This window comes from Haliotis asinina, chromosome 13, assembly GCF_037392515.1.
Source record: "Haliotis asinina isolate JCU_RB_2024 chromosome 13, JCU_Hal_asi_v2, whole genome shotgun sequence".
Taxonomy (NCBI): domain Eukaryota; kingdom Metazoa; phylum Mollusca; class Gastropoda; order Lepetellida; family Haliotidae; genus Haliotis; species Haliotis asinina.
In genome coordinates this window covers 32757773-32776069 of record NC_090292.1, presented here as the reverse complement: position 1 = coordinate 32776069, position 18297 = coordinate 32757773, and the positions used below count along the sequence as shown (strand labels likewise).

General features: G+C 41.2%; 2 protein-coding genes across 3 annotated transcripts in view; one reads left to right on the top strand and one right to left on the bottom strand.

The window, feature by feature from the left end:
• LOC137259760 (phosphatidylinositol 4-phosphate 5-kinase type-1 alpha-like) overlaps window positions 1-18297 on the top strand; it is a 367781-nt gene that overhangs the window by 277098 nt on the left and 72386 nt on the right. The gene's annotated exons all lie outside the window — the stretch shown is intronic.
• On the bottom strand, window positions 1228-16644 carry LOC137259767 (CD302 antigen-like). 2 transcript variants are annotated; one of them, XM_067797378.1, is made up of 7 exons: window positions 16596-16644; window positions 14664-14733; window positions 9099-9196; window positions 7782-7853; window positions 4842-5091; window positions 2931-3101; window positions 1228-1564 (listed from the first exon to the last, which is right to left on the bottom strand). In XM_067797378.1, exons 1-7 carry the CDS (start codon window positions 16620-16622, stop codon window positions 1311-1313), a joined length of 942 nt encoding a protein of 313 aa, XP_067653479.1. In that variant the 5' UTR covers window positions 16623-16644; the 3' UTR covers window positions 1228-1310. The 2 variants fall into 2 exon arrangements, with proteins under 2 accessions (XP_067653479.1, XP_067653480.1); XM_067797379.1 differs by having other exon boundaries at window positions 14670-14733.

Here is an 18297-nt window from a genome sequence, read left to right as displayed (position 1 = left end):
ACTGAAAAAACGAAGGAAATTAGGATATGTGCTTGTCACTATTTGTGTGACGTTTTCCTTGAATTAACGTCGAAATTAAGTGAGTGAGGGAGATTGGATTTACGTTGCTTTTATCAATATTCCAGCAACATTACGACAGCAGACACCAGAATTGGGGTTGACACATTGCATCCATGTGGGGAATCGAGCCCGGATCGTCGGCGTGAAGAGCAAATGCTTTAACCACTGGGCTACCCCTTTGAAATTGAGAACACTTGGTAATAATTTTCCAGTCAATACGTTCTGCAAATCGAGGTGTCTTTTTTTACTCGAAAACACATATGTCACCGTCCACCCAGCTGTGAATGGTGAGAATGGGAATGCCACATCAACGTGGCTGCAAGAGATGTATGATCCCCAGGGAGTAGAGATTGAGAATACTGTGATCCGGTGACTGAGGGAAAACAAAGCGCCTTAGAGCTGCTGAGCCGGGTGTTGGCGCTATACAAATTTATGTTGTATGCATGCGTATGACAAAGGACAAAACTGACCTGTTTTTAGTGAATATACTTAATTGTCTTGTCAAGATTCAAATGTTTGCAGACATTCCAGGCTAGAGCTGGAATATTGCTGAGTGCAAGCGTTGAAAAACAAACAGTGATGCTAGGTACACATGAAACCAAACAACAGTTATCTGTTTCACGTATGATGATGATAACATGGTTATGCTGTCAGTCTTGTTTCCAGCCTTGTAACGTCTCGAGGACCCGTGATGGTCCGGGTCAGAATATTGGCCTTCAGTAACCCATGTTTGTCGTAAGAGGCGACAAACGGGACCGGGTGGTCAGGTTCGCTGACTTGGTTGACACATGTCATCGGTTCCCAATTGCTCAGATCGATGCTCATGCTGCTGATCATCGGATTGTCTGGTCCACGCTCGATGGTTTACAGGCCGACTCCATTTAGCTGGAATATTGCTGAGTGCGGCGTAAAACTGAACCCACTCACTCACTGTAACATGTTGATGGCGAGTATTGCCGGTGCCGGAGCCGGTGCCAGTGCCATATGAGAAAAAGTAATATACATGTACATCATTTGCAGAAGAATGGAATAATTTGTCACATTATTCCTTAATTTCTCTTCATGATCTGTTTCCTAAGTGGGTTCATCAATTGCATTTCATCAGTCTTATAAATCCAATATCCAATTTTAATGGTATATGTCATTTCATAAGCATGGAAGAAAATGTAGACAAAAAGTTTTAATAATAATGGACGCATACTCAAGCACCTTGACAAGTGGTACACTTACTGATCTCAAATTTTCTTAACTTACAGACCAAGCTGTTTCATTTCGCAAATGAAACCACGATTAAAGACTGATCCTTCATCTGAAGCCCAAGGCCACCCAGCAAAGGTGAAATCGACAGCTGGGTTGATCAACATGAGACAGTCTCCTGTCTGTTGTGTGGGTTCACCTGGCCTAAAACGGTCATACTTGACGTCAGTTCCATCTAGCCACTTGAACTTCTTGTATCCCTCTTCATAGGTGCCACCTAGCCATATTCCTCGGACTCTTGCAGGAACTGGAATAACATGCCACCAGGATACTGTCAGGATATGCAGTGCACCATGGTTATAATGCCCCTTTTTATATTGCCCCTGGTTACAATTCCACCTTAGATACCATGCCACCCTAGATATGACGCTACCCTGGATATAATGTCATCATGGCTACTAACGGAATCGGGTAAGCTGACTCGCTAACTTGGGTTGACACATATCATTGGTTAGCAGTTGTGCAGATCGATTCTCATACTGTTGATCACTGGACTGTCGGGTCCAGACTTGCTTATGTGCTGACTGCCGCCATGTAGCTGGAATACTGCTGAGGGCGGCGTAAAACTAAACTCTCTTTCACTTTTCATCAACATGTGCTGATGATATAGTCCGAAAGCGCAATCGGTTCTTGCGGATTTCTTGCGGATGTGGGATTGCGTTTACTTCACCGAGACAGCAACATTGCCTGGTTATTGTTTAACGCCGCACTGAGCAATAATCCGGCGATATGGGGGCGGTCTGTAAATGATCGAGTCTGGACCACACAAACCAATAATCACCATCATAAGCATCGATCTGCATAACTGGGAACCGATTACATACCATCGCATCCCTAAGGTCGGAGAGATGTTGTCATAATTTCCATCATCTGATTATTTGGTCTCGATTCCTTACATGTCTCCATAATATGCTTGGTTTGTTATTAACGCCGCACACAGCAACACCCCATCGATATGTGAGTGAGTGAGTTTAGTTTTACGCCGCACTCAGCAATATTCCAGCTGTATGGCGGCGGTCCGTAAATAATCGAGTTTGAACCAGACAGTCCAGTGATCAACAACATGAGCATCGATCTGCGCAATTGGGAACCGATGACATGTGTCAACCAAGTCAGCATGTCTGACCACCCGATCCCGTTAGTCGCCTCTTACGACAATCATAGTCGCATTTTATGGCAAGCATGGGTTGCTGAAGGCTTATTCTATCCCGGGACCTTCACGGTGCCATCGATATGTAAATAATAGAGTCTGGGCCAGACAATCAAGAGGTCCATACCAGGAGCATCGATCAATACAACTGGGATACAATGACACAAACCAAGTCAGTGGCCCTCTCTCTCTCTCTCTCTCTCTCTCTCTCTCTCTCTCTCTCTCTCTCTCTCTCTCCCCCCCCCTCTCTCTCTCTCTCGCTCTCTCCAAAATCCAATGTAGATAAATAAAATAGAGTATAAAATAAATAAAATTAAATTGTATATAATGTATGTAAATATGTTAAAATTTCAATAGTAATAACAACATAAATAAAAGTAAGCTAAAACTGAAAATCTCCAACTAGATATGTAAATATATGCGAATATGAAATTGAAATATACTTATGATAAAATCGCATTACCTCCAAGACTTTCAAGCTGCTTTATTATGAAGGTATCTTCGTCCGGTGTGTTTACTGAAACCAGATCCGCCCCATGGCTTCTGCAATAACTTCTCCCATCATCCCAGTGCGCGTTTGTCAAATTAAAGAAATAACAGGAGGTCTTCCAGTTCACGAATCCAGAAGGACATCCTGAAAAATACCTTCTATGAAGATGTACTTGTAATTATTCTAGCAAACAATAATATATCTAGACGTAGATTGTTTGTTTGTTTGTTTGTATAAGATGACATGCGTCAGCCAAATACAGACAGCCTAACCAGCCTGTCCCACTGGTGCTGCCCTCCGACAAGCATGGGTTGCTAAAGACAAATTGTAAACCGGATCTTTTTTCTTCTTTTTTTAATTATCATATGTGTATTTATGCAGTGCTTTAGTGCATCCCATATGCATGCACCAATTTCAACTCCCCGGTGATCATAACAGTCTTGCACTCTTAGGCGCACCAAGATAATGTGACTTTTGGATCCTGACGAGATACTCATTCCCAACGGTTTGGAGTGGGGCATACAGGCACAGTACCCGCAACTGCATGTGGCCACAATCTGGTCATTTGCCAAAGGATAACAAAGGATTCTTTTAAGTGTCCGGGGTTGTGTACTGTAACACATTTGAGGCACATTTGACCCGCTCATATATAGGCTCGATTCCGGCTCCTCAAGCGCCACTAACCTGGCGCCTAAGACAGCTCGCCCACCACGCCCCGTAGACTTGCTGGATCACTAACCTGGTGCCTAAGACAACTCGCCCACCTTGCCCCGTAGACTAGCTGGATCACTAACCTGGCGCCTAAGACAACTCGCCCACCACGCCCCGTAGACTAGCTGGATCACTAACCTGGTGCCTAAGACAACTCGCCCACCGCGCCCCGTAGACTCGCTGGATCACTAACCTGGCGCCTAAGACAACTCGCCCACCACGCCCTGTGGGCATTTGTGCAAGTGGGACCAGGTGTTGGAGGTGATGCTTATTTAGTGTTCTGATTAGGCAAAGAGAGTTGTGTTGTTTGGTGTCGAACTGTGATCAAAGGGAAGCATTATTGATTTGTGTTTGGCTGTTAACAAGAAAAAATATAGTGATTCCCTGTGTCCATTTGTGAGAGGAGAGGGCATAGTGTTTTGATTGTAAAAAAGGAATGTGGAGCACTCTGCTCAAATTACGTGTATTATCATTATTTTTCAGAGATCACATTTGCAGGTGATACCATCTACACCACTAACTACCACAGACGTGTTCAACATCATGAGCATCGATCTACGCAATTGGGACACGATGACATTTGTCAACCAGGTCCGAAAGCCTGACCACCCGATCCGGTTAGTCGCCTTTTCCGACAAGCATATGTTAATGGAGATCTTTGTGGTTTCTTACGTTACAACTGTACGCGGGTTATTGTGACTGCTACCGTACAGACAGGACATGCTTTCACTGCCACAGAACACCTGGTGTCATTATTATCTCTATTGGCCTGCCCCTCCCTAAGCACGGATACGTCCAGTTGAGAATTCACATAAAGTATTGAAATTTGTTTTTAAACGGGCAGACATTTGTATATTATATCAATTGAAATTATCCTCGAGAAATTGAGAGAGGTAGTTCGACGGCCTTGAGGTTTTATACTTAAAGAAAACAAGTGTTGAAATTCCTCTGGTAGTGAGCATAAATATCATATTATATCAGTTCTAAAATAAAACCCTTATGACCGAGTGAGCTTTAGACCTCTTTTAGCAATATTCTAACAATATCACGGCGGGGAACACCAGAAACGGGCTTCACACATTGAATCGAACCCGGGTCTTCAGCGTGACGAGCGGACGCTTTAACCACTGGGCTACCCAGCCGCCCCTAGGGCCCGTGGAAACATTACCGTACCACTGCTTGTCGTCGTTGTTGCCTCCGTAGTCGTTGCAGCAGTTTTTCCTGCAAAGGTTGTTTGTGTGCTTTTGGGCGTTGTAGTTTGAACTTGCTTGAAGGCCGTGGATCCCCCAGCAGTGACGGGACAAAGCGCGGAGTTGCAGTCATTCGTAGTACAGCAATCAAAACAAAGACGCTCTTCCTCCTTTGACAACACCTCACGTCGTCGCCCGAATATTGTTTCCGCATTCTTGTACAGGGAACAGATCTGTTGAAACATGAATTGTGACATCCTCATTACCACCACGATTCCTATTTCAGTAAATGTGCCCGAACCCGTGAAGATCCGGGTTACAACTGGTCTTCAACAACCAATACTTGTCGACAAAGGCGACTGACGGGATCTGGTGGTCAAGCTCGCTGACTTGGTTGACACATGTCATCGTATCCCAGTTGAGGAGATCAATGCTCATACTGTTGATCACTGGATTGTCTGGCATGTTCCTGACACAGTTACTTACAGACCGGTGCGATATAGCTGCAATATTGTCGTGTGCATCATTAATTAAACATTTATCCTGCTCCCATAAAAAATACGGAAGAAGGAACAAAAACAAAGAGTTCAGACACGATTATTATCAGACCGCCGCCATATAGCAGGAACATCTCTGGGTGCGGCGTTGATGACACATTTAATCTGTCTAATTACCAAACCCCCCTTCCCCTACCTCCAACCCCCAAAGTAAAGAGGAAACACACACACACACTTACACCGTACTACACACACGCATACACACACACACGTACACAGTAAAAACACACACACGTACACAGTACTACACACACGCACACGAACACACACACATGTTGATCTTCGTGTCATGTGGAGAATAAACACACATGCTTTCTTTCGAGTTATCGTTGTCTCTTCAGGAAATAAAGATGCCATATTTTCACTCATTCTCAATATCGTCATTTCACACTAGTTGCGTTTCTTTTGGTGGGCGAGTATATTTCCAAATGTATACTTCTAAATACGGGTTAAGAATCACAACTGGGATATGTTTAAGTTAATATGCAGATAAAATAATCTTTTTTCAGAAATACTAAATGGCCAAGCACATACTTAAAAATTGCTTTATAATATTTCTCAAACTGAATATTCATGTAACCTTGTTGCCATACACCTTGTGAATACGATGAGAAACTGTTAATGACCCTCCGAAAGTTAGACTGAAATATAAGCCCAAAGCTTCAGAGAAATGTTAATCTGTTATATATAAACATAATATTATTATTCTGAAAGTCGTAGTGATGTATCATTCCCTAAAAACGTTAAAAGCGCACGTAAAATCTCCAAAACCTGATTGGTCTGTGGTATATTAGTACATGACATGCATCCAGAGGTTGGACCGGTAACGGACGAATGAGTTCAGGCACGAGCCAAGAAGCAAGAGGAGATAACTCACTATTAACGTTCATTTTCGTCTTTCCGAACCTTTTATACACTATCCAAAAATATTAGAGGATATCGGACTTTGATGGCTGATGACAGGCAAACGAAACGAGAACGGGAAACTGTTAAGGGAACACATGGACATTTGATAGTGCCAAAGAAACAAGGGCATTCCGTGGCAAGGTCAGTTCGCGAATTCGCCATACCTATAGGGCATGGAAGGTCATTTTGACTGAGATTAACCTACTCTTTATGCAATGCAACGGCAAGTTCTTGGAGAGGAAGTGGTCGTTGTTGACGTCGCCGTAAGCGCTATCCAAATATGTCCCAGACATGCTCGATAGGCGAAAGGTCTGGACTTAACACTGGCCATGGTAATCTGGTGAATGTTCTGCTGTTGGTGGTATTCAGTTACAGTCCCAGCCCTGTGACATATTGCATTGTTACCTTGGAAGATGACGGTGGTCATGAATCTGGACATTACATTGTTCCAACGTCCATGATATCAGCGTTGGCGTGCTCAGCATTAGAAACGCCTTGCCCTAATGTGACAGTCCCTCAAGCAGGGAATAACACGAGAACGTCGTGCACGTAACTGACCACTGTGCATCAGACTTCTGATGGTCTGGTCACTTAGTCTAACACAAGCACCTGCTTGCAGTCGATCGCTAATCTGATTGGATGTTACGGTTTCTTAAGACTGTAGTACGGATAGCTCTGTCTTTTGCTGTCACCCTTTTTTCTGTCTACATGACCGTTGTCTGTCGTTGACAAATTATAAGATTATATGTCCCGGTATCTGGACCAGAAGCTACTAATGACAGACTGTGAAACGTTAAAACTTCGTGCCGCAGAGGGGTGCAGACCTGAAGCATGTCAAGTGCACGTAATCTGTCATTTTGAGAAGGTGTTCGCATGTCTCAAAGCTGTTAAGGGAGTTCTAAATCAGCCAAATTAATGTTTGCACATCCAATTTCTCCTTTTAATAAAGAGAAACGTCACGTCCAACATCGTGCAAATGTCAGGTGCAGCTATCATAGTCATCACGTGTGCGCATGTCAGTGCCGTGTTTGGGCGATAATTATTGCGGAAAAGGATTACTCTCAAAACCAGACTTCGTGTGGGGCATTGTCGTCTTGGTGCACGTGTAAATATTATTAATAACGATATCTCTGTAAATTGTACAGTGTGTAATCAGCTAGGTAACGTGGCTCATTATTTACTACATTTCAAATAATATGTGACTCACCGTAAGGCGATTGTGGAATCTCTTACCTCTCTAAATGTTGGCATCTCACTGACTGGCAGCAATTTTGTACCCAATTATTTTTTAAAAATCAAGCTTCTCCACAAAAATCATCATCACACCATGCCCCCTCCGCTCCACCACCACCCATCCCTCACACACCAGCCATAAATTATGATGTGCCCCTTAACTAGAATGTCATGTTAGTTCAATGAACACATGATATTGTCACATGACATGAACCGGATAGACATACCCGAGAGCTTTCGCATCCCATCCGATAGACCGTGTTGTCATGGTGATCTATTATCTCCCGTGTGAAGCAAATCTACAAGCAATAATATTGTTGGCAATCAGTACCTTTCATTAATATTAAGAATTAGTGCTGTACACGTCTTATTGACAAACCTGCAAGAATACATGTATTAATGGCGGCTAGGTTTGCAGGATTCCAACCTGTGAAAGAAATCAGTAGAAGTCATATTCAATCTGAGTGAGTATGATTCTGGGGACACCAGAAATGGGCTTCACACATTGTACCCGTGTGGAGAATTGAACCCAGACCTTTGATGACGAGCGAATGCTTTAAGCACTAGGCTACTCCAGAGCCCCTCATAATCACTGAAAGGCAAAGCTAGACCATAACTAGAATGGGTATTTGCTATATCTTGCTACAACATAAACAGCCACAACGATTGTTACACGAAGTCGTTACAAACATCTTTGGATACCTCCCTTTCTATTTTTACTCTTGAAGATCAGGGTTATAATTGGTCTTCAAGAACTCATGTTTATTATAAAACATGACTACGATTGGTTGTAAACACTCACCGACTTGGTTGATACATGTTATAGATAGGATTCAAACGGTACCGCACGATGTCGGCGAGATTCAAATGGGATTCACATTGAGATTTGGACACCTGGCGGGCCAATGCTGAGATGCTCTTGGCGTAAGAAAATACCACGAGCATGTGCAAGATGAGACCGACCACTGTCATTAAAGACTAGCCTTGTGTTCAGAGGATGGCCATCGACATGTTGCCCAACAAACCTGTTTAGGGTGCCAGGAATGTACCGTTGTCCTTCTTTATCTCAGTCATTAGGTCAGGTTTCCATGTTTGTTTTTTTCTTACCTCACACATAAATGTCGATTTCTGATTGCCTGAGCGCTCTTCTATTATTTTCAGTGTACCCCGCTTACAAGCGCGTAACATTGTCTATGTATCCAACTGGGAATGAGAGCTCATTTGGTACTTCGTGATAATAATTTTTATCTTGAATAACATTGAATCACATACGATGTACGAAAATTACCGATCTTTTGCGAATGCAAGTCGGTGGAGGGGAGATAACTCAATATCTCTTTTCTTGTCTGCTAAACGTACCGATGGCTAGAAAATGTTTTTTCACCGGCGCTTCAAACAATCCAAAATTAACATTGAGGTGTTCGGTAAGATAAATATCGATGTACCGTCGACGTTTGTTTATGTTCTCTGTTATATTTGAATACGTTCTAAATGAAATTGTGCTTTCAGACCATCTGGATTAGTTGCTGAATTTAGTAACGTACCTCGCCATGGCCGCATATACTGTAGACTTCGCAGTCAGTCGGGTCAGACACATGGTCACATTGCAGACATCGGACGTCACTTCTTGGCGTTGCGAATCCTGATAAACAGTGTAACTATTCTCTTTACAATATGCCTAACATATAACCCGTGAAGATCTGGGTTAGAATAAGTCTTCAGTAACCCATGCTTGTCGTATGAGGCGACTAAATGGATCGGGTGGTCAGACTTGCTGACTTGGTTGACACCAGTCACTGTATCCCAGATAAGTTGATCGATGCTCATGATGTTGATCACTGGATTGTCTGATCCAGACTCGATTTTTTTATATGTATAACTCAATACCTCTTGGCATATATATATAAAATTGTCCATATTGACATCAAGGTGGATTTCTGCATGACAATTGTCAATGAACATGATTACAATGACGACGCAGGGCGTCTAAAATTGTTTTAGAAAATGATTGTCATTGTTTCATATATATATATATATATATATATATATATATATATATATATATATATATATATATATATATATATATATATATACACTACGCTCCTTCTAATCCTTGCAAACACGTCGTATAGCGTGCTTTGTCATAAAATAAGCTCTGACAAACGGAAATCGTTGAAATCTCTGCTGCTAGAAAACTAGTACGGAACTGATGTTATGTCAGTCTCATTGTAAGTTACAGAACTACACTGAATAAGAGCATAAAATCATATAACAGGTGTAACCAGTGAGCCAGATGCATTACGACCTCATCAAACAGGGGCAGTCTGTGATTTCTTAGTTAAGGTATGCTGCCTAAACTTCGACATATAACATAGAAATACGGTGATACTTCAGTTTAAAACTGAAGTACATATGTAAATACCACTTTCATATGAAACAAGGAATTGGACTTCAGTGTAACCAGAGTTGTTTGTGGTGTTTATGTATAGACGGTACCAGATAATTCGGTGATAGAAATCATGAGAACATCCGACCTTAGGGTTGCGATGGTATGCAGCAATCAGCGATCCCAACCACCCGGTCCCATGGGTTCTTGTACATCAGTCCCCACCCGTAAGTTCCGAGGTGCCAGATTAAATCACGAGAGAACACTATTGGTTCACTATTTGTGTTAGTTCACGGATTATGTTAGCAAGGTGTGGGAGGGAAAGCAGGTTATTTGGACGGGAAAGCGGATCATTTGCTAAAACTACAAAAATCGAATACATACCTGTTTCTTAGCCAATCAATGCCTGTGTGTGTTACTGTTACCAAACAAATTATTTCATTTTTTAAGCTTTCTTGAAAATACAACGCATTTTCTCAAAATAAATAAGATATTTCCATATACTGACCAACATTGAAAACGCAAATGTCTAAAAATTGTCCATATTGACTTCAAGGTGGATTTCAGCTTGACAATTGTCAATGAACATGATTACCATGACGACGCAGGGCGTCTAAAATTGTTTTAGAAAACGATTCTCATTGTTTCACAAAGATTGTGAAACGAGAACAGAGATGCCGAGATTAACATCCCAGGGAATAGACCGTGCACTCTCCATGATTCAGGCTAGCACCAGCAGTAAGGATATTGCTCGACGACATGGATGTAACCTTAATATCGTCGTTATGACATCAGCAGACCGGCAGCACCCGTGACCTTCCACGTCCTGGGCAACAACGTGTCACGACGACCATGTTGTTAGTGATCACGTCGGTGATCGAAAGCTAACGGCTGCCAGCACTACGGCACCAGTTCAAGGTCGACGTTAAACCCTACAGGCCACGACGCTCGACGTCCTTACTTTGAACCAATTTGACTAAAGCGGACTTTATACGGCAAACTAAGTTTAACAACACATGTTGTTGAAATTGTAAAAGTTGTCAAAACGCGCGTTTTCACACGTCAAACACGTTGTCAACCTTCGTGTCATTTGAGCGCCATGACTGTCGGTGCAGTCATGTGACAATTTAGTTGATTGCGATCAGTTTCTTCTGACCAACGCGAGTTTCACAACAATTCACACGTTAAGCTCGAGTTTCACAACAATTCACGCGTTAAGCTCGAGTTTCACAACACTTCACACGTCAAGCTCGAGTTTCACAACAATTCACGCGTTAAGCTCGAGTTTCACAACACTTCACACGTGAAGCTCGAGTTTCACAACACTTCATACGTCAAGTTCGAGTTTCACAACACTTCACACGTTAAGCTCGAGTTTCACAACACTTCACGCGTTAAGCTCGAGTAGGACAACACCGTAAATTCGATGGAAATATTAGTGAAAATAGAGACCGATCCTATTTCTCGACAAATGTTTGACAACTCTGAAATTAGTGCAGGTGGCGAATTGATGGAATGTGCTCACTCTAAAACTAGAGTTTGACAACATGTCTTGTCAAACTTCAGTTTTCCGTGTGAAAGGCGACTAAACAGACACTGTATACACTGCGCTAACGCAGGTTCAATACAAGCTGCAGTTATGGCACGCGGTTGCAGTCACTTACGAAGCATGTCTTCACCGATGTACTGCTGACGGCCGATTACGTGTTTGGCGTAAACATGGTGATCGTTATGCTGATGAATGTGTGGTTCACACACACCGTTGGGGTGGTGGGAGAGTCAGATCTAGAGACTGGGGAGGAATAAGTTACAATCGCAGGAATGCCCTTCATGTCTGTCAAGGTATATTTAGTAAACAAGATGAAAATTCACGTCATCGTCGGGTCCTTTTTTCGAATTCTTATATCAGTTTTCATTCTCATAATTCTCATCACAAATCCTCTCCATTACAAACGAATGAAACGATTGACTGTAAATAAAACAAAAACAGTTTTAAGCACCTATAGTATTACATATATAAGAAAATTACAGTCAATAAAAGGAAAAAGAATATATTAAATATATGCACTTTAACACCTCAGAAATTATATGGAAATAAACTATATGAACCCACACCCTGACCTAATAAAAGACAATTTAAATTTACTTAAAGAAATATAAAAAGTGCATGAAAGTAGACTATATTTATTAAGACATTCCAACATAGACCGTATTGAAAGTACCAAGAATGTCACTGACAGAACTGTGCTACCTAATGTGAAGTTTTTTTATGAGAATCGACCGACTGACGGTGAGAGATAGAAAAATACGAACGTGTGTTTGCTGACAAACGACTCGCACTGGTCCAACTGAGTGTATTTCTGACGATATTGCGGGCTTGTTATATTGATTGTACGTGCGCTTTCACCAGTTTTAGGAAAAATAATTATAAATCACTACGAGTTTCAAAACAATCATATTATATCTGTATGTAACTAGACAACTTAATCTTTGACAATGGGCATAATTTTGCATCTCTGGGTATATTTTAAATTTACATTTTTGGGGGTCATTGATATATTTTTCAGCGGATTTATTTCAAATTCTACCCGGGTGTGACAGCAAGAAATACAGAGCAATATTTCACAGTCAATTTTGAGAGAGATTGTCACATTGGGATTTAATGTACCTCTTTTTATCAATTTTATTTACATATTCATTAAAACAAATCCAATTTCTGATTATCAATCCCCTTTCAGAAATTCTGAAAATGTAAGGTGAATATATGGTAATAAGTATGAGAACATGAACAAATGTGTTGTCCCCCTTCTTTTAGTTGTATCAAGGTTTTAATTCCTTACAATCAATAAGCAAAACAAAAACAGCAATGCAATGTATGAGCACTCTGATGATATTAGTACCATACAGGAACAGAGTTACCGTTCCTGTTTGAAGTTATTCTGATGCTTCAACAGTAATGTGAAATCCACGCAGAGGGGCACAAATTGCTATTCGGCTTGTCCCGGAATAACACGAGTGGGTCACTAATGAAAGAAAAAGAGTACCCTCCCTTAAATACTGCAAGTCAGCATGCTCCTTACAGGGAACACTGAGTAAACAGCTCCTTACAGGGAACACTGAGTAAACAGCTCCTTACAGGTGACACTGACAGAAGAGCTAGTACAATCCCAGTATTGGCTCATACAAGAGATCTAATGCCCTTTACTACTGTGATCAGATCCTTCAAAATCACGTCGTACCATTTATTAATCACCGTCACGATGACCATACTTTCCAACAGGACAACGTGGACAACGGGCACACAGAGACTTTCCCTGCAGTATCTGGCAATACATCCCGGTAATTCATTGGCCAGCGCTGTCACCAGATTTATCCCCTACTGAGCACTTGTGAGACAAAACTGGTCAAAGACTTTCGCGGCGACAACATTTACGAAACATCCCGGAACTTGAAGCAACTCTACTGCAGGAGTGGATTGCATTCTACAGAGCACCTTTCGGGTGCACCTTATTGACTCAACGAGGAAACGTTGCAGTGCATGTGGCATTAATGGTCATACGTGATACTGACTTTTAGATTTGACCCCACGTGTTGACCCGGTTGAATCAGCCAGAAAAATAGATTTCCAAATTCGGGAGAAAATGTCAAAATACAAAAAAAAATTCCAGCTTTGCTATCTCACTTTTCAATGACAGGTCGCCACTAGTTATGCGATTAGGCGGTGTTCTGGTGACTCCAGTGCTCATCTGAAGGGTATTCGGGACGTTCTGACTGTACTGGCGATGTATTCCTGGTACATTCGAAATTTTTTGACTGAAACTCGAAGCGACGAGAAAATACTCGAAGTAACGAGAAATTAATCGAAGGGCCGAAAAATAATTGAAATAACGAAAAAATACTCGAAATTTCAAGTTTTAGAAAGAAACTTGAAGTAAAGAGAAAATTCTCGAAGTAACGAGAAAATTATTGAAATAACGAGAAAATACTCGAAGCAACGAGTAAATAATTTAAGTAACGAGAATCGTCTTTTAAAAAAATATTATATGCTACAAAAGTGGCAGCATTAGGCTTTCGTACCTTCGAACTGTTTTCTAACTTCAATCGAAATATCCCGATACATTTGACGTATATTCCTCCTAAAGTCCAGCAGCAATCGAGATACGTACCAACTCATTCGAGACATTCTGACAGGATGCTTGAAGTGGCTTATTACTTCTTTTCTCCCTTGTTTATGTTCAAAATACTTAAAATGCAGTTAGATTGCAGTAAGAATTAATAGAATGCAGTTCGAATGTACCTCAAATGCCGTTCGAGATTTATCCACTTCGAATGTACCTCGGAAGTTTTGAACATGTTCAGAACATTCGGGCATATTACAAGAATTGACACGAATAGTTGGAGTGCATTCGGAGTGCAGAAAGACGTTTAAGGATTCAGTTCGAATTTCCAGGAACCTCCAGAAATTTTCATTCCAACAGCATTCCGGCTCATTCCGGCTCAAGTGGAATATTTTATCATTCGTCCATCTGCTATAATAATTTGAATAAATTTCAGTTGCTTACACCTACTGTAGTAATCTACCCTTTTGTAAGTGGTGCATTTTCAGTGCTGGTGAGAATATTTCACCCTCTAGGATGTTGTAATCCTTAGCAAAAAGTAAAACAGGAACAAAACCGAAATGTTTTCAGTTAGTCAGCTGTCATTAGTAGTAACTCATTACCCTCACTTTGTCTCTTCTTTAGTGTTGATGAACACAGCCCATGGGCGATCAGCACAGCAGCACAGGCCACCTACAAAAGTGAGTGAGTGAACCATGCAATGATACGTTTGCATGAGAGACTTTGATATTATGCCGCTTTTAGCAATGTTCCAGAAATAGCGCGACGGGAGACACCAGAAATGGTCCTCACACAATGTACCCATGTCGAACCCGGGTCTTCAGCGTGACGAGCCAAACCTTTAACCACTAGGCTACCCCACCGCCCCTATGTGTGCTTAACGTTAAAGGGACTTCAGTACTGCCGGAAACAGAAGACAGACCCTGAATTACTTAGATCTACAATTTATGAAGTTAATGTGTGAAGTTGTAAAATATGTTAACTGAGTTCGGCCTAACAACAGTTTCAGTGTAAGGGAGACTGGAGACGTGACAAAAGGACTTTACTGAGGAAAGATTAGTGCAGAAATGTGCAACTTGTTCGGCCCTTAGCCCAAATTTATTTGGAATAGTCCGTGGCTTTATGCAAATTAGTGTGTAATGACATTGTTTTACAAAGGGCACGTTTTAAATGCCCTTTTTGAAATTAATCTGACCTTCTTTATAAGCAATAGCTGACGTAAAAAAGAAACAAATTTGATACTGAAACTATTATGGATTTAGTTACCATGGAGTCTCACTATCACTGTATAAAGAAACAGGTAGGAGGGATCCTCTCAAATGCAAAACCACGACGGGTGTAGCAGACGGTAGTTGGGGTCGGGCTGAAGGATAGATACCAGCTAAGATCAGACAATCCTATAGAGGACTTAAACTGATGAAGTTTCACTGTGAGTGTCATACCAATTTACAAATAATATCCATTCCTGTCGATCTTCGGGTGGCTATGCCACCGATATATTTTGAGACAATTAATACGATGGCTTATTTATGTATGTTTTTACATATCTCAGCCTAAACTTTACGAAAAAAGACGCGTACCAAATAAATAAGACATTTTCAACAAACAAGAAAAAGCATAATATAAACTTGAGATGACCCCTTGTGCCAGTAGGCAGTGCATGCATTTCATGCCAGGTGTGTCATACCTGAATGCTATCAAGTATTGTGAACTGAGGCGAGATGAATGCTCTCAAGAATAGTGAACTGAGGAGAGATAAATGCTATAAAGTATGGTGGATTGAGGAGAGATGAATGCTAGCAAGTATGGTGTATTGAGGCGAGATAAATGCTATCAAGTATGGTAGACCGAGGCAACATTTATAGCATGACGACTGAGCATCGAAGAACGGTATTGGGATACGGTGACACGGGCTGCATGAATACACCAGGCCACGATATCTAGATAATTATTCCCCTTCAGTTAACGTAGAAGACCTTTGATTGGCCAGTAGTCAATGCAGATTCTATAGTTTTCTATAGTTTTCATCACAACAGTTAGTTAGGATAACCATGACAGTTTCACAAACCTTTGATATTTGGTGAATTCGACTGCCATCACGAAAAGTTCATTTCATCGTTATTTGTACCTACAATAGTTATGCCCCTTCGCCATACTCTTCCACAACGTCCGTCTGTGACAACAATCATGGAGTCCCATGCCGACAAGAACAGACAGGCAGGATGGTACCAGCAAGATAACAGTTTCAGAATTCCAATCACACACACGCACACACGCACGCACGTTCGCACACACACAGACACACAAAAACAAAGACCAAAACAAGACAAAGAAAACAAACAAACACACAAACACAATAACAAAGACACAACATGCTCTATGCGGCTATTTGCCTGGGAGGACTGGACGGCCGAAGGAAATAAGGATTCAGTTGGGATGCAGTACGGATTCATTCATACTACCAGGCAGTTAGCCGAGTGACTAACAATTCCGACAACCTTTCGACCATCAAGCAAATTATATTCCACGTTTACCTGCAGCAGTGTCGCTGTCCTCGTCATTGCTCCCGATACTGAAGGATCGGTAGATAAGATAAGAACCGAACAGGTAGATAAGATAAAAACCGCACAACACAGGACAGAATGTGGTCCAATATCGCGTCCGCTATTTTCTTTGAACCATGGATTTGCGTTTGTTTATATGTGTTGGTTGTTTAACGCCGCTACATGGCGTAAATAATCAAATCTGAACCAGACAATCCAGAAATCAATATCATAAGCATCTATCTAATTGGGATACGATGGTCAAACAAATCAAGGAGCCTGACCACCCGATCCCGTTAGACGCCTCTTAGGACGACCATGGGTTACTGAAGATCAATTCCAACTTAGATATTCTCGTGCTAAAGAAAGGGCAGGTACATATTCAAAGACCCCATACAACATGTCTATAGAGAGCATGCAGATATATACCTAAACATACAACATATAATATTTGCTGTAGCCAAGTGGTTATAGCATACACTATTTGCACCTACGTTCTGGATTCTATACCGTCCTGTACAAAGAGTGAAGTCCAGCATAAGGCGTGCCAGTCGTAGAATCTTGCAAGATATTTAAAGAGGAAGAGCTTTGAAGGAATATTTGTATATCTGTTATCGCCAGTGCATATCACATGCACTATTAATTTACGTCTGTACTCATATTTTTTGTAGATATCATTCGTGTTTCTTAACAGCTGCTAACAATTGATATTAAGCTCCTAGTTCGCGATGGAATAGTACAAAAGTAGAAATCTTATGGCAGGGGAGTTAAGGATCAAGCAGGTTTTTCATCCACAAAATTAACCATTCCTCATTGTTTATTTTGTAGTAACAAGAATACACTAAACTACCATCCTATTTAGGGGAATTCGGTGTGTGTAATTTATTCGCTGGCCGTGTGGTCCTTAGCTAGTAAAAATTCATCAGGACCAATACATAATAATTTTGTATTGATAGTTAAGTAAATTTACGAATATTATTTAGGACCAATGAAGTATAGACGGACCATTAAGTATTGTACACTCACTGGTATTGTGGTCTAGTGGGAAATTTTGTAAGGTTTCTTTCCCTGGGTCGAAATATATTCTTACCTTAAGATCACTATCCAAGCTGAGAATTTTTCAATACTCATTTAAACATGGAATCACAGTTTAGAGACATCTACTTTCTTAGTGCTGACATAAAATCTCTTTTGTAGCCTGAATTATATATAACTGCATTCTGAGACAAACAGTTAGTTAGAATAACATATACACTTCGAATATCATTTCGAGTCAACATCATCCACAAAAGGTCAGTTACATCGTTAAATAGGCCTTATACAGAATCTGTAGGTCAAACCTGTGACCTTCAGTTGGTAGGGGACCAATACAATGGAAGCTGTCAAAACCGCTAGCTGTACAATGCGGTGTAACATATCAGTCCCAGTCGTGCCTGATACATTTATCATTTAAAAGCTCTGTAATCCGACAGCTGTCAACTTCGGATCGCGGCATGAAATGAACCCACTGAATATGTGCTTATACTGTAATCGGAGCTGTCTTAATCCGGCGCATTCACACAGTTTTATAATGGTTTGATAACTATAACTACGATCCTACATTTATTGATCTCCTATCACATGAATGTACTGCGCACGAAAGCTTGATATTTGTGCAAGTTACATGTATTCAAAATGAGATCTACAGCAATGT